The 20,056-nt window shown below is 38.8% G+C and overlaps 1 protein-coding gene across 2 annotated transcripts in view; it reads left to right on the forward strand.

The window, feature by feature from the left end:
- Positions 1 to 777: 777 nt before the first annotated feature.
- LOC114025812 (ubiquilin-1) overlaps positions 778 to 20,056 on the forward strand; it is a 48,117-nt gene continuing 28,838 nt past the window's right edge. For both annotated transcript variants that reach the window (XM_027839343.1, XM_027839344.1), the window contains exon 1: positions 778 to 948. In XM_027839343.1, coding sequence (XP_027695144.1) covers positions 793 to 948 — 156 coding nt within the window. In that variant the 5' untranslated portion in view covers positions 778 to 792. The remainder of the gene's footprint in view (positions 949 to 20,056) is intronic.

Below are 20,056 nucleotides of genomic sequence, written 5' to 3' on the forward strand. Positions count from 1 at the left end.
TTAGGTGGAAAATGGACAGGGACAGGGAGGGGAAGAAGGAGACGTAACGCGGAGGTGTGCGAGGTTAGAGGCAGCGGTGGGGTAGACCGCTGGGAAAACCCCTGGGAAAACATCCGCGCAGGCGCATGCTGGCCCACCCCGCCGCCGGGACGGGTCCCCTTTCTAGTAACTTCCCCAGCCTGTGATGTCATCTCCGTGCGACGCTACGGCGGCTGGCATTTTCATTTTTTACGAATGCTTGTCTAAAGAAAAACATACTGACACACGGAAAAACAAACCCGAGATCTCACCCCGTGCCCGGGGAAGTTACTAGAAAGTTCTTAGCTCAGGTGGTGAAGGGTTTATGTGTCTAGTAGCGTGGGGGAGACGGAAAGGCCGGCGAGAGAATGGAAACTAAAGGTCCGTGACGGCCCACAGTGACTCGGCGACGCCGGCTTCGTTTCCCAGCATGCCTCGCGTGGCGCCGCCGAGGGCAGAGGGGAGGGGGAAAGAAGGGGAGGGAGGGGGCGGGGGATGAGGAAGCGGCGGCGACGGCGGCGGGTGTCGCGCAGCGAGTGAGTGTGTAAGCGGGGTCGGAGCACCGAGCGGTGGCCGTGGCACCAGCAGCAGCCGCCGAGGGCCAGGCCCGCGCCAGCGCCCCTACAGCGCCTCACCCCACGGGGGGGGGCTTACTACCGCTCCCCCCTCCCCCATTCGTCGTCGTCCCTCCCCTCCCCCCACCCCTCAGCCTCCGGGCCCGGCAGCCGCCGCCGCAGCGAGGCCTCGCTCCTCGCCTGAGTCACCGCCGCCGCCATGGCAGAGAGCGGCGAGAGCAGCGGCCCCTCGGGCCCCGCTGCAGTAGATGGTGCCGCGACCCCCGCCGGCGACCCCAAGATCATCAAAGTCACTGTGAAGACCCCGAAGGAGAAGGAGGAGTTTGCGGTACCCGAGACCAGCTCTGTCCAGCAGGTGAGGCCCCCTCCCCAGGCCTGTAACCTCCGCCTCTTGGCCCACCGACACGCACGGCCGCAGAGGAGCCGGGGTGGCTCGGTCGAGGCCCGGGCACTACACGGGAGAACGCCCGAGTGAGGCGGGCGTGGGGCTGTCCCGGTCTGGGCGTGTTGGGGACGCCTCGGGGGGCGGTGGCGACGGCGGCCTCGATCTCCAGGCCCGCAGCCGAGCCTGGGGGTTGGGTGGAGTGGGATGGCCCCGGAGCGCCGGCCCGCGGGCCTTCCCCATCCCCGGGTTGTTTAGACCAGCCTGGATCTCTCTCTCAAGGTTGAAGGGGGTCGCGGCTGGTCCCTTTCTCCCTACTTGCTGGCCGTCCTCTTCACAAAGGAATCGGCCGGACTGGCTTTGGGCTCTTCACCCGGCCGGGCGGGGGTGGGGAAGGGCGAGGCGGGGGCGGAGGTTTGCGTTTGCTCTGACTCCCCGGGGTAGCTGCCTTGCAGAAAAGTTTCATTGTTAGGGATGACTGTTGAGCCTACAGGGTTAAGGTAGGCTTTGGGGTGAGGAACACGTGTGCAGTTTTGCCTTTTGACTGCTGAAATTGCTTCCACCCCTCTTAACATTTTTTTTTTTTGGTTCGATGACGTAGAAATTGCACCCGGCCAAATTTGAGGAATAAGTACTACCAGATTGTTAGAGAAAGGTGAATGATTTTCTTTCACTGGTGTTTTGTTTTTTAAAAACATTTGTTTGAGCTTAGGTGCTGATCCGAGGGATGACGGTTTTTTAATATGTAGTATTTAGAAGTAAGAATTTTGAGTAAGATTGGATAAGCAATTTAAAATCTGATTTCCGCAGTATCTTGGTGCTTCGAATAACCTAAGTTGTTTGGGCCCCACCAATTTGGCTCCTGATCACTCTTTAATAAAACTAAAACAACAACAAAAACAAACCTTAACTTTAATTTTGGTGTATAGCTCTAAAGAACTGGAGACCATTCACTGACTGAAAGGAATTAGTTGATTGCTTTTGAAACAGCTTAGTATATACCGCAAGGTGTTAGGGACTCATAACCAGAGGTTTATGAGATACTAATTTACATCTCCCAACTGTGTTCTTTACTCTGGACCGGACGGAATCAATATCAACTTATTGCAAAGTGTGCCACCTATTGAATCTCCAAATTACTGTTTGAAGCCCCAGGATTTTCTTTCCAGTACTCAAGTCTCACTTCTAAAATTAATGATTCCTTTCAGCATTCTACTGCAGGTAATCAGAAAGGAACAGTCTTTTAACTACACTGTAACTTTACAGCTAAAATTATGTAAGCTGGATATGTATGACGCTTTTGACATTGAGCCTATGAAGAGATTTCCTATTTTCAGTGTTAGGGCATACATGAAATTAAAACTTTAAAATTTGTGAACTTTTTTTTTTCTAATACTGTAAAACCAGTGTTAGCATAGATGAAAATCCATTGATCTTTGATAGTTGTCAAGACTACAGGTAACATTCCTTTTAAGACTTAAGAATTTTAAAGACAATAGAATTCTTTTGAAGGTGAAAATACCGTACAAGTCGATTTTTAATGTACTTGTTCAGTGAAACTGGTTGAAATTACAGAACAGACTCTTTGGTAAAGGTACATAAGAAAAAAATTCACAGCTATTCATTAGAAGAAAGTGTTCTCTTATACCATCTTGAAATAAAATACTTCTTAATCTAGGAACTTTTACGTTTAATTATTAAAGAAATATGTCCTCAGGTTGATACACATTCAGCTTACTTTTTTTATAAAACAGAATTCTACCTTTTTATCGATTGTACTCTAGGAGGCAGTGTAGTGTAGTTTAAGGAGTATTGCATTTGGAATCAAAAGACCTGAGTTCCAGTCCTCATTCAGTCCTAAAAACAATCATGTTCATCTGGAATGTTTCTCTTCTGCACATAGCCATTATTAATGGTGCCCATATGTATTAGGCAGTTTAATTATTGGAGTAAAATGAATATTATCAAACATTGTTTGGCATACCTCGAACCATTAGGATGAAAATTGCACCAAAGTGGAAATGGCTATCTGCCACAGGTTTTTCTATCTTTTTTTGCTTTTGTTTTTGACATTAGGGAGACAATCCAAAAATGATATTAAGAAAGAAGTTAGGATCATTGCAATTCAGCAAATATTTATTAACCGCCTACAATTTACAAGGCAGCTGGGGATTCAAAGACAAATAAGACACTTCTCTTTCCCTCAAGGAGCTTACATCTAGTAGAAAAGGTAAGACAGGGACACAAATAACTATAATACAAATGATCATGTAATATGTTCATGGGTGAGGGACAAAAAGTGCAATTCCAGATCCAAGAAGCACGAGAGACAATGCCTTAAAGTTTCAAGGTTAGGTATGATATTTTGGGTGTTATCTCCTATATCTCAGTTTTTATCCTGATTCTCTTGTCTTGTGGTGGGAAAAAGCCCCTATAAAAAAAGTATTAAGTAAATAAGATTATATATAACTTAAATTGCTTGACATTAATGGTTCTACATTATATTCTTTAATTTAATAATTTATTTTGTATTTATAAAATAATATCATGTCCAAGTCTGCCCTTTTCCTTTATTTAAAAGTGAGCAAAGGGCAGAAACTATTTAACTTTCTACATGATGCTTTCTGTTGGATAGAGTGAGTACTTAATGTTGCTTTTTTTTTAATGACGGTGTTTACTTTTGTGTATATAATTAAGGTGAATCTTAATTTTCACTAAATGTATTTTTCAGTGGGTCTAGCAGAATCCGAAATGGTTAGTTTTTTGAATGTTAATTCTCAGTAAACAGTAGTTAATATTTAAATTCAACAAACTTTAGGATGTTTTGGGTGCTTTGCAAAGATAAATTTAATAAGATAAATGTAGTCTGTTTTTGAGTATGACTTCCTATTAACTGGAATGCTTTGGGAGATGAAATAGTTTCAGAAAAATCTTTTCATCCTAGTTCCTAGTACAGTTCATTTCATATGGGAGGTGTTTGATAAATATTTGTTATAGAAAGTATCTTGCATAAATATGTTGATAAGTTTTCTTGCTTTAGTAAAAATAGATAACATATGTTAAGTCATAGACCTAGAGCTCGAAGAGGCTTAAAAGACCATTTCCTCATTTTACAGTCAAGGAAACTGAGGCCTAGGGAGGTTAAGTGACTTGCCCAAGGTCTCACAGATAGTAAGTTTCCTAGTTGGAAGTCAGACTTGTCCTTTGACCCTAAAGCCAATGCTCTTTCCACTTGTTAACAATAATAGTTGACATTTATGTGGCATTTTGCAGTTTGTATAGTACTTGATTCACAACCACCCTCTGAAGTTGTGGGGAACAGATGGGGCAACTGAGGCCCTGAGAAGATGAGTGACAGATTGACTGTCATTAAATGCCTAGTAAGTGGCCAATGCTGACTGGGGTCTCCACTCAGTTTATCCACTCCTTCTTGTGCTCTTTATACTACTCTGCCATGTGCTGTAGATAAAAAGATGAGGTCGAATCCCTGTCAACTCGAGGGGCATACTCATAAAATTGATTTGACCCTGGAAGGGCATCTTTTTTCCTTTTTCATTTGCCTACGACTCAGAATTGGAATGCAGAATCAATGATTGGCTTTACTATGAAATGTTTATGACCTGGAATTCAAACCTGTGCCTTAAATTTTAAAAAATGTTCTTTTTTAGAGGACCTTTTGTTAGTTGAGAATTTAGTTACTAACCATATCATCTTTGAAATGCCTTCCACCAAATTTTAATTTTTAAAATCTTTGCATGTCATTGGAAAATATTTTTATGTGTGCTTGGGAATATTTTACCATTAAATGTGCCTTCTTTGAAAGGATACTATTTTTGGCTTTATTGAAGAGTCATGTCTATATTTCAGTTTTTTCAAAGCTAGCAGCTTTCAACTAAAAAAAAAAACTCCACTAAGATGAAATTGTTTTAGAACAAGTTAACTGGAATATATTTTGCAAAAACTGTTGTAACAAACTAAAGTCATTATAGTGATGAATAAGTTTTATTTCTTAGTTGGACAGTATCCGTAGTTGCTAAAATTAGTTGTTCATGGTTTCCAACTTTTACAGAAAAATCCCAACATACAGATTGCTAAACTTATTTTTTTCTAGGTTAGAAAACCCTTACTTTATCAAGTGAATTTAGATGTCAGTTATTTAATATTTGTGATTTTGTTTTGATTTTGAAGTATTTAGAATGCCTGAAGTCTTCAGACTTTCGCACTGTTTTTTGAGACACCCTGTACATAGAAGAAAACCAGTCGGGAATAGTGGGTAGACCGGCTGGTCTTGAAAAGACACTTCCTTTGTGACCATGGGCAAGTCACTTAAATCAGTCTCTGTACCCTAGGGAAACTTTCTCATGCTGCAAGTTATAAATGAATTGCTGATCTATATAGTTGAAAAGAGTGTTCATAGTAGGAGCTTGCCACATGTATGAAATTGCAAGTCCTGATTAAAAAAAAGTTAAGAAACAAATGAGATACGGAATTTGTTTTGATTAAAAAAGTACTTTTTATAGATGTTTGGCATTATTTCTGCATATCTGTAGCTTCTAAGAATATTTTGTGAGGGAAAAATGTTTTGGCATTTTGTTTAGAAACTTAAATACATTGAAATGTGACTTTGTTTGAATCATTTTTCAACTCAAGTACAAACACAAAAGTACCTAGAATGTGTGGTGAAAAGTACTTTGTAAGCACTATATGAATGTTTAAAAGTTAGTTCTTGTAACCAGAAACACTTGCACACTATTGTTTGTTTCTTAGTATGCAAATATGTTAACAAATATATTGTGCCATACTAATTGAGAGGCCAGTTAGGTTTAAAGACCAGTTCTCAAGTGAGTTTTATGTTTCTTAGTGTAGCTTTTTCTTGTACTTGGTAAAAGTAAATTGTGCCTTATAGAGGTGAATTGATAGTTTTTGGCTGACTGGATGGTTCCTTCACTAGCTGCTTGCTGGCCATCTCTACCTGGATGTGTCATAGCCATCTCAAACTCAACATGTCCCTAAATAGCAGAACTTATTTTCTCCAGCCCCTTTGGCAGTCTGGTGAAGTCTATGGACATCTCCAAATGTTTTTTACATGTGTAAGTTAAAATACATAGGATCCCAAAAGAAACCAGTTACATTGAAATACACTTATCAATATATTTTTTTTGTTTGTTTTGTTTTTGACGAGGCAGTGGGGTGAAGTGACTTGCCCAGGGTAGTAAGTGTCAAGTGTCTGAGGCCAGATTTGAGCTCAGGGTCTTCCTGAATCCAGGGCTGGTGTTCTATCCACTGTGCCATCTAGTTATTCCAGTCAAAATATTTTTTAAAAAGTTCCAGACCCCTGGTTAAGAACCCATGCTCCAGGATAAAATTTCATACTTCTTGGTTTGGCATTTGGCCTTTCACAATCTAGCTCCAGTGTACCATTCCAGGCCTATTACACAAAACTCCCCCCCACCCTCCCGGTGTATCCTGTGTTCCAGCTGAACTGGTCTATTTGCTGTTGCTTGTACACAAAATTCTCTCTCTCTACTCCTTGTTTTTGCTTAGACTGTCCTCTGTGGCTAGAATACTCAGCCTCAGCATCATCACCTCTTATAGTCCCTAGCTCCCTTTAAAATCCAGCTCAAATGGTGAGACTTTTTCTGACCTCATCCCATCCTCATTACTTGCCAGGTATCTAGGTATCTACTACAGAGCCCAGCACATTTTAGGCACTTAAATGCTTGTTGAGTGTCAGCAATTTCAGGTGATTGAGAGAACCTGTAGTATTCTTAGCTGGGGAGGGGGTGAGGGTAGGGAGACTATCTTGTGCATATGGATTGTTTATAGTGTATTGAATATTATTTTAGAAGAAAAAATACTTTTTGAGCTAGGAACTTGACTTTTAACTAAATAGCAGACTACTATAACTTAAAATGGCAGATATTTTAAAAATAACTTACACTTGACCTTCTTACAAAGTGGAGAGCCAAGGGCAATGCAGTTTTAACCTACTGATGGAAGGTTATGAACATTTTTGTGCTTCACAAAAGCAATAAAAAGCTGTGAAAGGGAAAACATCTGCAAAAAACTTCTTTGAGAGAGACCTAAGCTAGAACATCCAAAGAGCAATTATAGATGAACTAAGGAAACAAGAGAACAAGCAAAGTAGAACTGGTTTACTAGTATTTTCATAGTATTTTGTTCAAAGCATTGATGAATGTGGAACTATCACACTTTTTTCAGTGAGCATTTATTAAGGATCTACCATGTGCCAGGAACTAGGCTAGCGTTGGGGATACAAAAAAAGGCAAAAGACAGTCCCTGCCTCAAGTAGACTCAAAAGTGAATGGAGGAGACTAATAAGCAAACAAACATGTTACTTATGAACTAGAAATATTCGGGATAATAGGAAATAACAAGGAAAGCACTAGAATTAAGAGGGATTGGAAAGGCTTTTGTCTTTTTACATAAAGGACAAATGAAAATCAGGGAAGCTGGGGAGTATTGGAGATGATGAGGTAGAGTGTTTCAGGCATGGGGGGAACAGTGAGCCTGGAGCCAATATTGTTCATGGAACTGCCAGGAGGTCCGAGTTACTGGATTGAAGAAGAGGGTAAGAAAGGTGTCAGAAAACTGGAGAGGGAGAAAGGGACTAAGTTATGAGGGACTTTGAATGCCAGAAGATGTTGTATTTGTCTGGGAGGCAATAAGGAACCAGTGGAGTTTATTAATTAGGGGTGTGACATGGTTGGACCTGCACTTTAGGAAAATCGCTTTTAGCTGAATGAAGAATGGATTGGAATGGGGAGAGACCTGAGGCAGTGAAACCCATCAGCTCCAGGTGATCAGGGCCTCATCAGAGTTGTGGCATTGTCAGAGAAGGGAGGCATTCCTATTGGAGAGAAGTAGCAAAAGTAGAACTGGCAGTTGTTAGCAAAATAAAAAAAAGGAAGAGTTGCAGCACTTGACCAAATACACAGAAGAAATCTGAGATATTACACAGATTTGAAGGCACTCAAGAAACTTTAAGATAACTCAGAAGACAATGCCAAATCAGTCAGTAAACATTTATTACGTGTCTAATATGTACCAGACATGGGTAAGTGAAAAATGGAAAAACATGGATGGTATTACAAAAAGTGAACAGTTATAATAATTGACATTTATATAGTGCTTTAATCTTTACAAAGAGTCTTATAAACGTTATTTTATCTGACCCTTACAACAAAACTGTTAGGTAAATTCTAGGGGTAATATCCCTATTTTCTAGATGAAGAAATTGAAAATTAGGCAAGTCATTCATTCCATCCTCTGCCTCTATGCTTTCACCTTAATTATTCCCTTATGTCTACATTCTCAACTCTACCATTCTGAATCCTTAGTTATCTTTAAGGTTCAGCTCTGGTACCATCTTTTGAAAGTCTTTTCTGATCCACCTAGTTGTATTGGATACTCAGCACATTGCCTTTTACTTATGCACTTAATGTGGCTTTGAGTTGATTTGTATCCTCTGTCACCTTGTGATTTTTGTTAGCAAGGAATTGAAAGAAGTATGGACAGAACTGAGTTTTGGGTGAACAAAGATAAGTTTGACCATATCATGAGTTACCTCATGGACACTAGCAATATCTTCAATTTCAGGGTGCAAAGAGAACCAAATGGGACACAGGTATTTTTTACTTTTTAACATTTTTCTGATACATTTTGTATTTTTGTATCATAATCACTTCCTAATTCCTGCATCCCTCTCCCTGCTCCCCTTCCCATAGGATTCTGTTTAGTTTAAAAAACAAAAGAAAGACAAAAGCAAATCAAGCTGTTTGAAACATCCTCCTCAACTAACAATATGTAACAGACTCTGCAGAACTTTACTGAGTGGACATGTTTCCTTTGGTCATTGCGTTTAATCTCAATTCTATTCAATTTTATTATAGTATTCGTATATATTTTCCCAATTTTCCATAGTTCATGTGAGTGTTTCTGAGTTCTTGTTCTTGTTTCCGAGTTCTTTTATTTATATTCATCATTTTTACTATACAGCAACATTAGTATATGGGAATTTATTCAGCCATTTTTTAATCCCATGTATTTCGTTTCCAGTTTTTGCTATGATTAATAGTGTTGCTTTCTGAATAGCTTATTATATTAGGCCACGAAGTATAGACTGAAGTTTAATAACTTCTTGCACAATTTCAATTTGTTTTCCAGAATGATTGGACCTATTTACCGATTACTAACAACATATTATTTACCTCTCTTTCTACAGCTTCTCCAACATTGTTTGTCTTTTATTTTTGTCAATGTGCTAGATGGGAGATAAAAACCTCACAATGGTTTTAATTTTCATTTCTGTTATGATTTAAGAGTATTTTAAATATGGTTTAGTTTGCCTTTTTACATTTTATTATTTTACTGTTCTGACCCTTTACATTTAGACCACTTAGCTTTGGGACTTATGATATTGTTTAAGATAGTAGTATAAGCATGTCTTATGTGGATTTCTTTCTCCTTTTCCCAGCAGCTTTTGTTTAATAGCAGATCTTTCCCCTAGTAGTTTGTCTACTAGGGTTTATCAAGTTGTGGAATACTGTTTGTTTGCCTGTAGGTCTTGCTTGCTGAGTTTGCTTTTCTGTGTTTTTTAATTATTGCCAAGTACTTTTGAGTACCAAATACTTCTCTTTAATCCTGCCCTTATTCTAGGTGATTTAAACATTCAGATTGAGAACTCTTAACCTCCTAGTTCTTCATTCTCTTTAAAGAGATGTCAACATTTATAGTAAAGTTGGAGATCTGGTAATGTGGTTATGCTTCCTTCATTCCTAGTCTTTATTTTCTTTGAAATTCTTGACTGTTTCTCCAAATGATTTTTTTTTGAGTCATCACTTTTTACAGATGTATCTTTATTTACAAAGTGATGATGCCTAACCAATTATAAAGAGATATCAGAAAATTTCATTTTTCATGTAATGTATATAAATATGTATAGGAAATTTTAATTAATTTATTTTGACTTATCAACAATCACTTCCATAAGCTTTTGAGTTTTATATTTTTCTCCCCCTGCCTCCTTATCTCCCTCCCCAAGACTGATATAGGCTATACATACACATTCCTATAAATATATTTTCACATTAGTGATCTTGTAAGGAAGAATTAGAACCAATAGGAGGAACTACCAGAAAGAGGAAACAACGTAACAGAAGAAAAAAATAGCAAATAGTTTGCTTTGATCTACATTCAAACTTCATAGTTCTTTCTTTGGATGTGGATAGCATTTTCCATCATGAGGCCTTTGGAAATGTCTTAGATCCTTGCATTGCTGAGAAGGGCTAAGTCTATCAATATTAGTACCTAACTGTTATTCCCTTCTTGAGCCAAATGAGAGATGAGAGTAAGGTTCAAACAATGCTCATCTCCTTCCCTTCTTTCCTTCTGGTTTTTGTGCCTTTCCTGTAATGTAATTTACTTTGTCTGCCTCTTCCTTTCCTTTTCTCTCAGTACATTTTCTTAGATCAGATTAATCCACTTACTTGGATCCATTTAACCCACTTGATTAGATTTTTTTATCATTATATCAAAGTCAACTTATACCCACACCCTTTATATATACCCCTTAAACATGGTGTAATAACAATACGGTTCTCAAGGGTTACAAGTGTCATCTTCCTTTGTAGGGATGTAAACAGTTTGCCCTTATTAATAACATGTTGTTTTTTTCTATCCTGTTTACCTTTTTATGTCTCTCTTGAGTCTTGTATTTGAAGATAAAATTTTCTGTTGAGCTCTGGTCTTTGTATCAGGAAGGTTTGGAAGTCCCCTATTTCGTTGAATACATCCATCTCCTCCCCTGAAAGATCATGCTCATTTTTGCTGGGTAGTTGATCCTTGGTTGTAATACAGGCTCCTTTGCCTTACAGAATATCATATTCCATGCCCTATGGTCTTTTAATGTAGAAGCCGCAAGGTCCTGTGGCATGCGGTTCCATGATATTTAAATTGTTTTTTTCTGGCTGCTTGCAGTATTTTCTCTTTGACCTGGTAATTTTGAAATTTGGCTACTATATTCCTTGGCGTTTTCAATTTGAGATTTCTTTCAGGAGGTGATTGGTAGATTCTTTCTATGGCTATTTTACCCTCTAGTTCTAGGACCTCAGGGCAGTTTTCCTTTATGATTTCCTGAAAGATACTGTCCAGATTCTTTTTTATCGGGGTTTTTTAAATTGTCTCTCCTGGATCAATTTTCCAGGTCAGTTTTTGTACCAATGAGGTATTTTACATTTTCATCTATTTTTTCATTTTTTTGTTTTTGTTTGACTGATTCTTGATCTCTCATAGTCATTAGCTTTCATTTGTCTAGGTCTGATTTTTAACAAATTGTTTTCTTCTGTTAGATTTAGTACCTCCTTCCCCATTTGGCCAATTGTATTTTTTAGGGACTTGTTTTCTTCGGTGTGCTTTTTTCCCAGTTGGCCAATTGTATTTTTTAAGGACTTGATTTCTACAGTTAATTTTTGTCCTTCTTTTTCCAAGCTATTGACTCTTTCTTGCATACCTCTCATTTCTTTTCCCATTTTTTTCTTCTACCTCTCTCATTTTGGCTTTTAAAATACTTCTTGAGCTCTTCTAAGAAGGCTTTTTGGGCTTCAGACCAGTTCATATTTCCTTTTGAGGTTCCAGATGTTGACAATGTTGTCCTCTTCATATTTTCTGCCTTGATCTTCACTCTTCCCATAATAAGAATCTATTGTACGTTTCTTTTTGCTCATGGTGTTTGCTTATTTCCTGGCTTTTAAAGAGATTGAGCTCTCCTGCTGGGGAGCAGAGAGCACTGATCCAAGCTTCTTGTGTTGGGAGCCTCAGGCCTGGTCACTGACTTTGTGTGCTGGAGTCTCCAGTGCTGGCAGCTTACTTGGTGTTGGACTGGAATCAGCAGCACTGGAACTCTAGGGGTAGGATTGGTAGTGTGGGTCCTGGAGATTTTCTGCTCACCTAGGTCTTTTCTTCCTTTCGCTTTCCTCTCCAAATGATTTTTGAAAATTATTCCATCCAGATGTCTAAAGTAGAATTAGTTTGGTATGGTGTTAAATCTGTAATGTCATTTTTATTACTGCCATAGACCAGCCTTGAATAGTAAACATTCTTTATTTCTATAAAGAATATACTGTAATTAAAAAAAAAATTTAAACACCTGCATATAGCTTGGTAAGTTAGCTTTTAGGTATTCCTTTTGTAGCTATTTTAGTGGAATTTCTATCCTTTATTCCTGATTTTTATTAGTTTTCTGGTGATTTTATTGAATTTCTTAAATTTCTTCACCTTGTACAGACCTCAGTGGATGATGTATAGTAGACCCCAGGTCACAGCACCTCACTGTCTTCTCTTCAACCGCTGTCCTTATTCTAGGTGATTTAAAAATCATATTGATGTTCCCTAACCTGCCAATTCCTTAGTCTCTTCAAATCCTTCACTTTACGTCAGACATACACACAGGGATGGTCACACTCTATATTCTACCACTACTACAAGTGTTTCATTTCCTTGATCAAAATTTCTGACATTTTTCTTAGTGGGAAATCTAGGAGTCTCCTGTTCTAATGAAATCACAGGTATAGTTCCAATCACTGTATAGGTCTAAGTTCACATCTTACTTGACCTCTGTCTGTTGCATTTAACATTGTTGACTACCCTCACCTACTGGATACTCTCAGCTCTCTGAGTTTTTATGAATCTGATCTCTCCTGGGTCATCTCTTACCTGTTAGACCATTCCTTAGCATCCTTTGCTGGCTCATCCCTAGCCATAGGGCTTCCCCACGGCACTGTCCTGGACTCCCTCTTCACATTGTCTCCTGGTAAGTTTATCATCTCTCATGGATTTAAATATCATCTCTTTGTAGATTACTCAACCTCTATATGTTCAGTTCATTCTCTCCCCTGAGCTTCATTCCTGCATCACTAACTGCCTATTAGACATTTTAAATTGTGTTTCAAAAGCATCTAAACTCAACATGTGCAAAACAAAACTTATCTTTCTTTTAACTTCTCTTTCTGACAAAGGCACCATTAGTCTTCTACTCTGTAGGTTCATAACCTCGGTGTTATCTTAACAAATCCTTACTGTTTTTCTCCCCAAAGATTTAATCCACTGCCAAATCTTTACTGTTTCCACCTCCAGAATATTTCTCCCATTTCCCTTTTATATTCTCACTTCTTACCCAGAGACTACTGCAGTGGTTTCCTAATTAGTTTACCTTTTTCCAAGTTGTTCCTACTCTATTCATTCACAGTTGCCAAAATGTTTTTTCTTAAGCATGGATCTGAACCATTTCATTCCCTAATCAGTAAACTTTAGTGACTGGCTTCTTACTGCCTCTAGGCTAAAATAAAAACTTCTGTTTAGCTGCAACCTGTTTCTACCTTTATACTTCCCTTCTCCTACATTATAGTCTAGCTAGCTAACTTCCCTCTGTTGCTCACACATGGCACTCCTACTGCCTTTCTTCTTTTCTATGTATTTCCTTCTCACCTCTGCCTCATAGAACTTCTTTCTTCCCTCTAGACACAGCTTAAGCACCACTTTCTACAATGAAGCCTTATCTGAACTATCTTGTATTCTACAAATATTCTCTAAGTATTTATTTTATATATATTTATATGTGTACTGTCTATCTTGATATAAGGTAAGCTCCTTGAGAGTAGAGATTGTTTCATTTTTGTATCTCTATCTCCCATGCCTTTTCACACTATCCACAGCTCCGTAGTAGGTACTTAGTGTTTGTTGATTGTGTATCCTTCTACTTTAAGATATCAAACATTTGTTTCCTGAAAGTCTAGAATTTTCTAAGTAAATCACCATCATGTAAGTGTAAATAGGGATAATTTTACCTCTTTTCTAAATGATTATTTCTGTAGTTTCTTTTTTGTCTTATTATAATTAGATTTTTTAAGTATTAAGTCTTCAGATATATTTTAAAATATGAGAATAATACTAAGAGGTTAGTGGCATAACATTTCCTGTGTTTTTGAAGGCATGAGGAACAAGATTTATTATATTCTCCCACCCCCATTTTGGACACCCGTCATACCCACAAGATATCCAGTAAGCATGTATGTCTGTTTCTCTTTCCCTTCCTCTCTCTTCTCTCCCTCCTAAGTTCTGGAGATACAAAGACACCTCTGTCCCCCAGAATAAATAAAACATCAAGCCATTTAGAAATTATAGTCTGGACCTAGTGAGAGAAAAAAGGATTATAGATACCAATTTGGGAATCATATGCAAAGAAGCAGTAGTTTAAGCCATGGGAATCTGGGAGATAACCCAAGGATCATAATATAGATTTAGATCCACAACCTCTAGGCCAACCCCCTCATTTTAAAGGTGAGGAGACTGAAACCCAGAAGGTTGTAACTTGCCCAAGATTATATAGGTAATAAAGCCAGTATTCAAATCCAAGTCCTCTGATACCAGGTCCAACAATAAATTTGTTGGTGGCTCTCAGAGAGCAGTTTCAGCAGAGTGTGTAGGGATGGAATTAGTATTGTTCTTAGTTAAAAGGAAGTGGGTGGGTGGTAAGAAAGTATAGGTGGCAATTCTATAGACTGTTCTTTCAAGAAGCTTCATGGTGAAAGGGACTTGAATTGTGAATGACTTATATGGCTCTGGAATTCAGAGCCAGATGCTTTGTCATCCAATTTAGAACAACTTAGGGGATAGGATAACCTTCAGAGGTGTTTATTGCTTAAGATAGGGGAGACTTGACTTTGTAGTCTAGAGGAAAGGAATCAACAGAGAAAGATTGAAGAAAAGAATAAAGAAATAATTGATTAAAAAAAACATAGTGGACCACATTAATAAAGAATCTTTGAATCTCTGATGAGGTATTTGTTCAAGATAACCTATATTTGAATAACAGAAGGCATCTCTCTACCTACTTCCACCCCACATCTAAGATGAAACATCTTTACATATGCATTATTACTATAAGAGAAAACACTTATCCAGATTATTCAGTGCCCCTGTATAGTCTAAATGGAGTGACAAAAAGGGCATTTGACTTTCTGTCTATCTATCTATCTACACACACTCACCTAAAATAAATCGAGAGGTTCTAAGTTCATGACACCTTATTTTGATAAAATAAAGGAAGTTTTTTTTTTTCTGGATTTAATGTATTCAGTGTGTTGAGCAGTACAGAAAGCATTCGTTTAGAAAATAATATAGAACTTTGTTTAATGAGTCTCTTTGGAAATACTTATATCTTTTTTTTTTTTTTTTTTTGGTGAGGCAGTTGGGGTTAAGTGACTTGCCCAGAGTCACACAGCTAGGAAGTGTTGTGTGTCTGAGGCCAGATTTGAACTCAGATGCTTCTGACTCCAGGGCCAGTGCTGTATCCACTGTGCCACCTAGCTGCCTCGGAAATACTTATATATCATTGGCAGTACTTAAAACTCCTTTTTCTTTCCCAGAGTAACTTGGAGTATAGAAATGTTTATGCTAGAATTTGGACTTGATAAAGTTAAACAATTAAAGCTTCTTTGGGGAATATTTAAAGTCTTTTACAACCTGTCCCCCTTACTACCTTTTCAGTCTCACTCCATTTTGCTCAGGGGCAGCTAGGTGGTCCAATGTGCCAGGCCTGGAATCAGGAAGACTTATCCATCTTCCTGTGTTCAGATCTGGTCTCAGACACTTAACTTACTAGCAAGTCACAAGTCACTTAACTATGCTGGCCTCAGTTTCCTCATCTGTAAAATGAGCTGGAGAAGGAAATGGCAAACCACTCCAGTATCTTTGCCAAGAAAAACCCCAAATACAGTCATGAAGAGTCAGACACAACTGAACAGCATTTTACTCTCCATGTACTCTACAGTACAGCAACACTGATCTTGCTGTTTGCACTCCACATATAGCAGTCCATCTCCCCATTCCGTTGCCTTTTCATTGGTGTTTGAGTTTGAGCTTTCTGATCCTCCTTCTTCTGACTGGAGGAGAGGGGGATGTAGGAGTATGTGACTGTGGGCCTGGAGTTAGAGAAGATGGCCTGTGCTGATGTTGCCCCATGCCTGGAGTGCACTCTCTTCTCATTTCACCTCTTGGAATCCCTCGTTTGCTTCAAGATTCAGCTTAAGTGCCATTTTCTGCTTAAGGTCTTTATTGGGTCCTCTAGTTGCTAGTGGCTTACCTCTGATAGTACCTTCCATTTTTACTGTGTATATTTTGTACATACATGTATATCCATATTTTCTCAGAGTGTGAGCTTTTTGAATACAGGGACAGTGTTTTTGCCTTTCTTTGTCTCTCTATTGCTTAGCGCAGTTCCTGGCACATAGTAAACCTGTAGCAATGTTTGTTGACTGGCTGACAGCTAACTTGAATACAAACACTAACTTATATCCTGTACAAATTTAGTAATTGCACCTCAGATTAAACTGAAAACAGTTGACAGGAAGATGGGTGTGCTTAGCAGTCTTTTAGGTTGATAAGGTAGATAAGCATAGAGCTATAAGTGAAATGTGAGCTCTTCACAGGAAACATTAAGTACTTAGTAAGTGCCAGCAATTTGTTAAGCACTAGGACTACAAACAAAGGTGAAAGACCTTCCTTGCTCTCAAGGAGCTCATAGTCTAATGGGGGAGACACTGTATAACTGTATAGCTATATACAGAGTAAATTAGAAATAAACTAAAGAGGATCAGGAAAATCTGGGACTTAAAAAAAAATCAGGTGCCCATCAGTTGGGGAATGGCTGAACAAGTTGTGGTATATGAATGTAATGGAATACTATTGTGCTATAAGAAATGATGAGCAGGTGGACTTCAGTAAAACCTGGAAAAAAGACTTGTATGGAATGATGCTGAGTGAAGTGAGCAGAACCAGGAGAATATTGTACATGCTAACAGCCACGTTGTGAGATGACTAACTTTGGTAAACTTAGCTCTTCTCAGCAGTGCAGGGATCTAAGACATTTCCAAAAAGTCTCATGATGGAAAATGCTATCCACATCCAGAGAAAGAACTATGGAGTCTGAATGTGGATCGAAGTATACTATTTGCTCTTTTTTTTCTTCTGTTTTGTTTCCTTTATTCTTTCTCATGGTTCTTCCTATTCTAATTCTTCTTTACAACATGACTAATGTGAAAATGTTTAATAGGAATGTATATGTAGGGCCTATATCATATTGTATGCCCTCTTGGGGAGGGAGGTGGGGGAGGAAGGGGAGAAAATTTAAAACTCAAGCTTATGGAAGTGATTGTTGAAAACTAAAAATAAATTAATTAAAAAAAAAAAGCCAGGGAAGTCAGAAAGAAGAGATGAGGAAGAGCATTCTAGGCCTGGTGGACAGCCAGTGAAAATACCCAGGGATTGGTAGATAGAGTGTCTTGTTTGGGGAACAACAAGGAGGTCAGTGTCACTGGATTGCAAAGTATTAGGGAGTGGGATAAAACTGCTGGGGAAACTGGATAATAGTATGGCAGAAACAGGGTATAGACCAACATCTTTTTTTTGACTGGTTGAAGGAATGAGAGAATAGTTAAAAGAGGACAGGACAGTTATATCTGTATATTTGAAGGATCGTGCAAGACTGGTTAAGCTTGGTTAGTTAAGAGACCCTCAGAGGTTCCCAGATGGAGGAATCAGGAGCAGTGGGTAGAAGTTTCAGCAACATATTTATTCTTGATGTAAGAAAAAACTTCCTCACCATCAGAGATATCAAAAAGTGGAATAGTACTGAGTTTCCCTGTATTGGAAATTTCCATTCAAAGGCTGAATGTTCATTTGTCAGGAATGTTGTAGAGGGGATTCTTTTAAATATTTTAAGCGTCTGCTGTGTGCCGGGCACTGTGCTAAGTACTAAGGATATAAGACAAAAGAAGAGTCCCTGCCTTCAAGGAGCTCAAAATCTTAATGGCAGAGACAAAACATGCAAGCAATTGTGTGCAAACAAGCTATATTGTATACAGAATACATAGGAAATAATCAGTAGAGGGAAGGTATTGGAATTAAGAGGGATTTTAATTTTATTTGGGACTTAAAGGAAACCAGGAAGCAGTGATAAAGAGGGAGAACCTTCCAGGTGTGGAGGACAACCAGTGAAAATGCCCAGAGTTGGTAGTCGTGTCTTATTTGAGGAGCAGAAGAAGGCTGGTGTCACAGAATTGAAGACTACTTGGATGGAGGGTAGGGGATGTAAGGTTTAAGAATACTGGAAAGGTATGGGGAGGTGGAGACAGAGGTAGAGGCTAGGTTATAAAAGACTTTCAAGGCTTATTTCTTGTTCAGTCATTTCAGTTGTGTCTGACTCTGTGAGCCCGTTTTGGGATTTTCTTGGCTAAGATACTGGAGTGACTTGCTATTTTCTTTTCCAACAGCCTGTTTTACAGATGAGGAATTGAGGCAAACAGGGTTTATTGACTTACCCAATGTCACACAGTAAGTGTCTGGAGGCCAGATTTGAACTCAAGAGGCTAAGTCTTTCAGACTTCGTGCCCAGCAGATGATAGGGAGCCACTAGAGTTAGTTGAGTGGGTATGTGTGACATGATCAGAGGATGGACTGGAGTGGGGACTTGTGGTAGGTAGATCAGCCAGCAGGCTATTGCAGTAATCCAGGCATGAAGAGATAAAGGACCTATACCAGAGTGGTAGCATTGTTAGAGGAAAGAAGGGGAATTTATTTGAGAGATGTTGCAAAAGTGAAATGGACAAACCTTGGGAACAAATTGGATATGGTGGGTGAGAAATAGTGAGCAGTCAAGGATGACACCTATGTTATGCGCATGGGTGACTGGAAGGAGGGTGCTACATTCAACAGTACTAGGGAAGTATGGAAGTGGGGAGGATTTAGGGGAAAAAGTAATGAGTTCAGTTTTGGACATGTTGAGTTTAATATATATATGTATATAGGACATTCAGTTTTATGATCATTTGACAGTCATCAGCATAGAGATGACAGTTGAATCCATGGGAGCTGAGGAGACGACTAAGTGAAGTAGTATAGAAAGAGAACAGAAGAAGGCCTAGGTCAGAGCCCTTTGGGAATCCAAAGGTTAGTGGATGTGACCTGGATGAAGATCCAGCAAAGGTGTTCTGATAGGTAGGAGAATAACTGAGAGAGGTGATCTGTAGTGCTTGTACACTATCACAGGAAGATAGATTTAGAGATGGAAAGGAATCTTCAAGGTTATATAGCTGATCCCAATCCTGTCATTTTATGGTTGAGCAAACAGAGGTCCAGGAAATAACTATTATATATGATAACAGTAAATAACTTTTCCAAGGTCACAATGTCCAAGCAAGAGAGAGAGCCAGAATTTTAATCGAGGTCTTTGTCTTCAAATATATGCTCATGATTGATTTAGTAGCCAACTTGTTCAGCTCTATGTTACAGCCTGGATGTAGTGTAGCTTATCTATTTTATGTTTCTAGTACATCTTTGGATTTCATTGGAAGTGGCCCTTCAATATTCTAGGGTTTAATGAATGCTACCTATAACCAGGGACTATTGAAAATTTCACTCCTGATAAGGAGATCCTTTTCCATTTGGATTCTGCTTTAGAATACTAATTTGGATTACTTGTTGGGCAAATGTTATCCGAGATCACACAAATAGTAAGTTTACAGAATAGGGATTCACATCTAGGACTTCCACACCCCTTGCATTCAGGGGAAAATTCTGATTTGAACAAGTTTTTTTATTTTCATATCATTCATATTTGAATTTACCTTCCTTTCCTCTCTACCCAGCTAGCTATACCTTAAAAAGAGAAGAAAAAATAGCAGTTCAGTGGAAATAACCATTCTATCATTGGCTGAGTATGACTTTATATGCAGTATTCCAAAACATGCAGAATCCTTCACCCTTCCAATGAGGGGAGAAAGGTGTATTTTCTCACTTTTGGGGCCATGCTAGGTCATTATAATTGTAGCATTCTGTTACTAGTGTTTTTTATTCTTTCCATTTTCTGTTATTGTCTGTATTGTTTTCCTGGTTCTTGGAAAATGTTTTTTAAAGAAATAAGTTGTTTCAGGAACAAAACGGTACCTAGAACTGAGCAAACTAGGTGTTTATAAATAGTGGTCTTTAGGGGTATTGCTCTGATAAA

This window comes from Vombatus ursinus, unplaced genomic scaffold (genome assembly GCF_900497805.2).
Source record: "Vombatus ursinus unplaced genomic scaffold, bare-nosed wombat genome assembly UNPS02014832.1, whole genome shotgun sequence".
NCBI classification, from domain to species: domain Eukaryota; kingdom Metazoa; phylum Chordata; class Mammalia; order Diprotodontia; family Vombatidae; genus Vombatus; species Vombatus ursinus.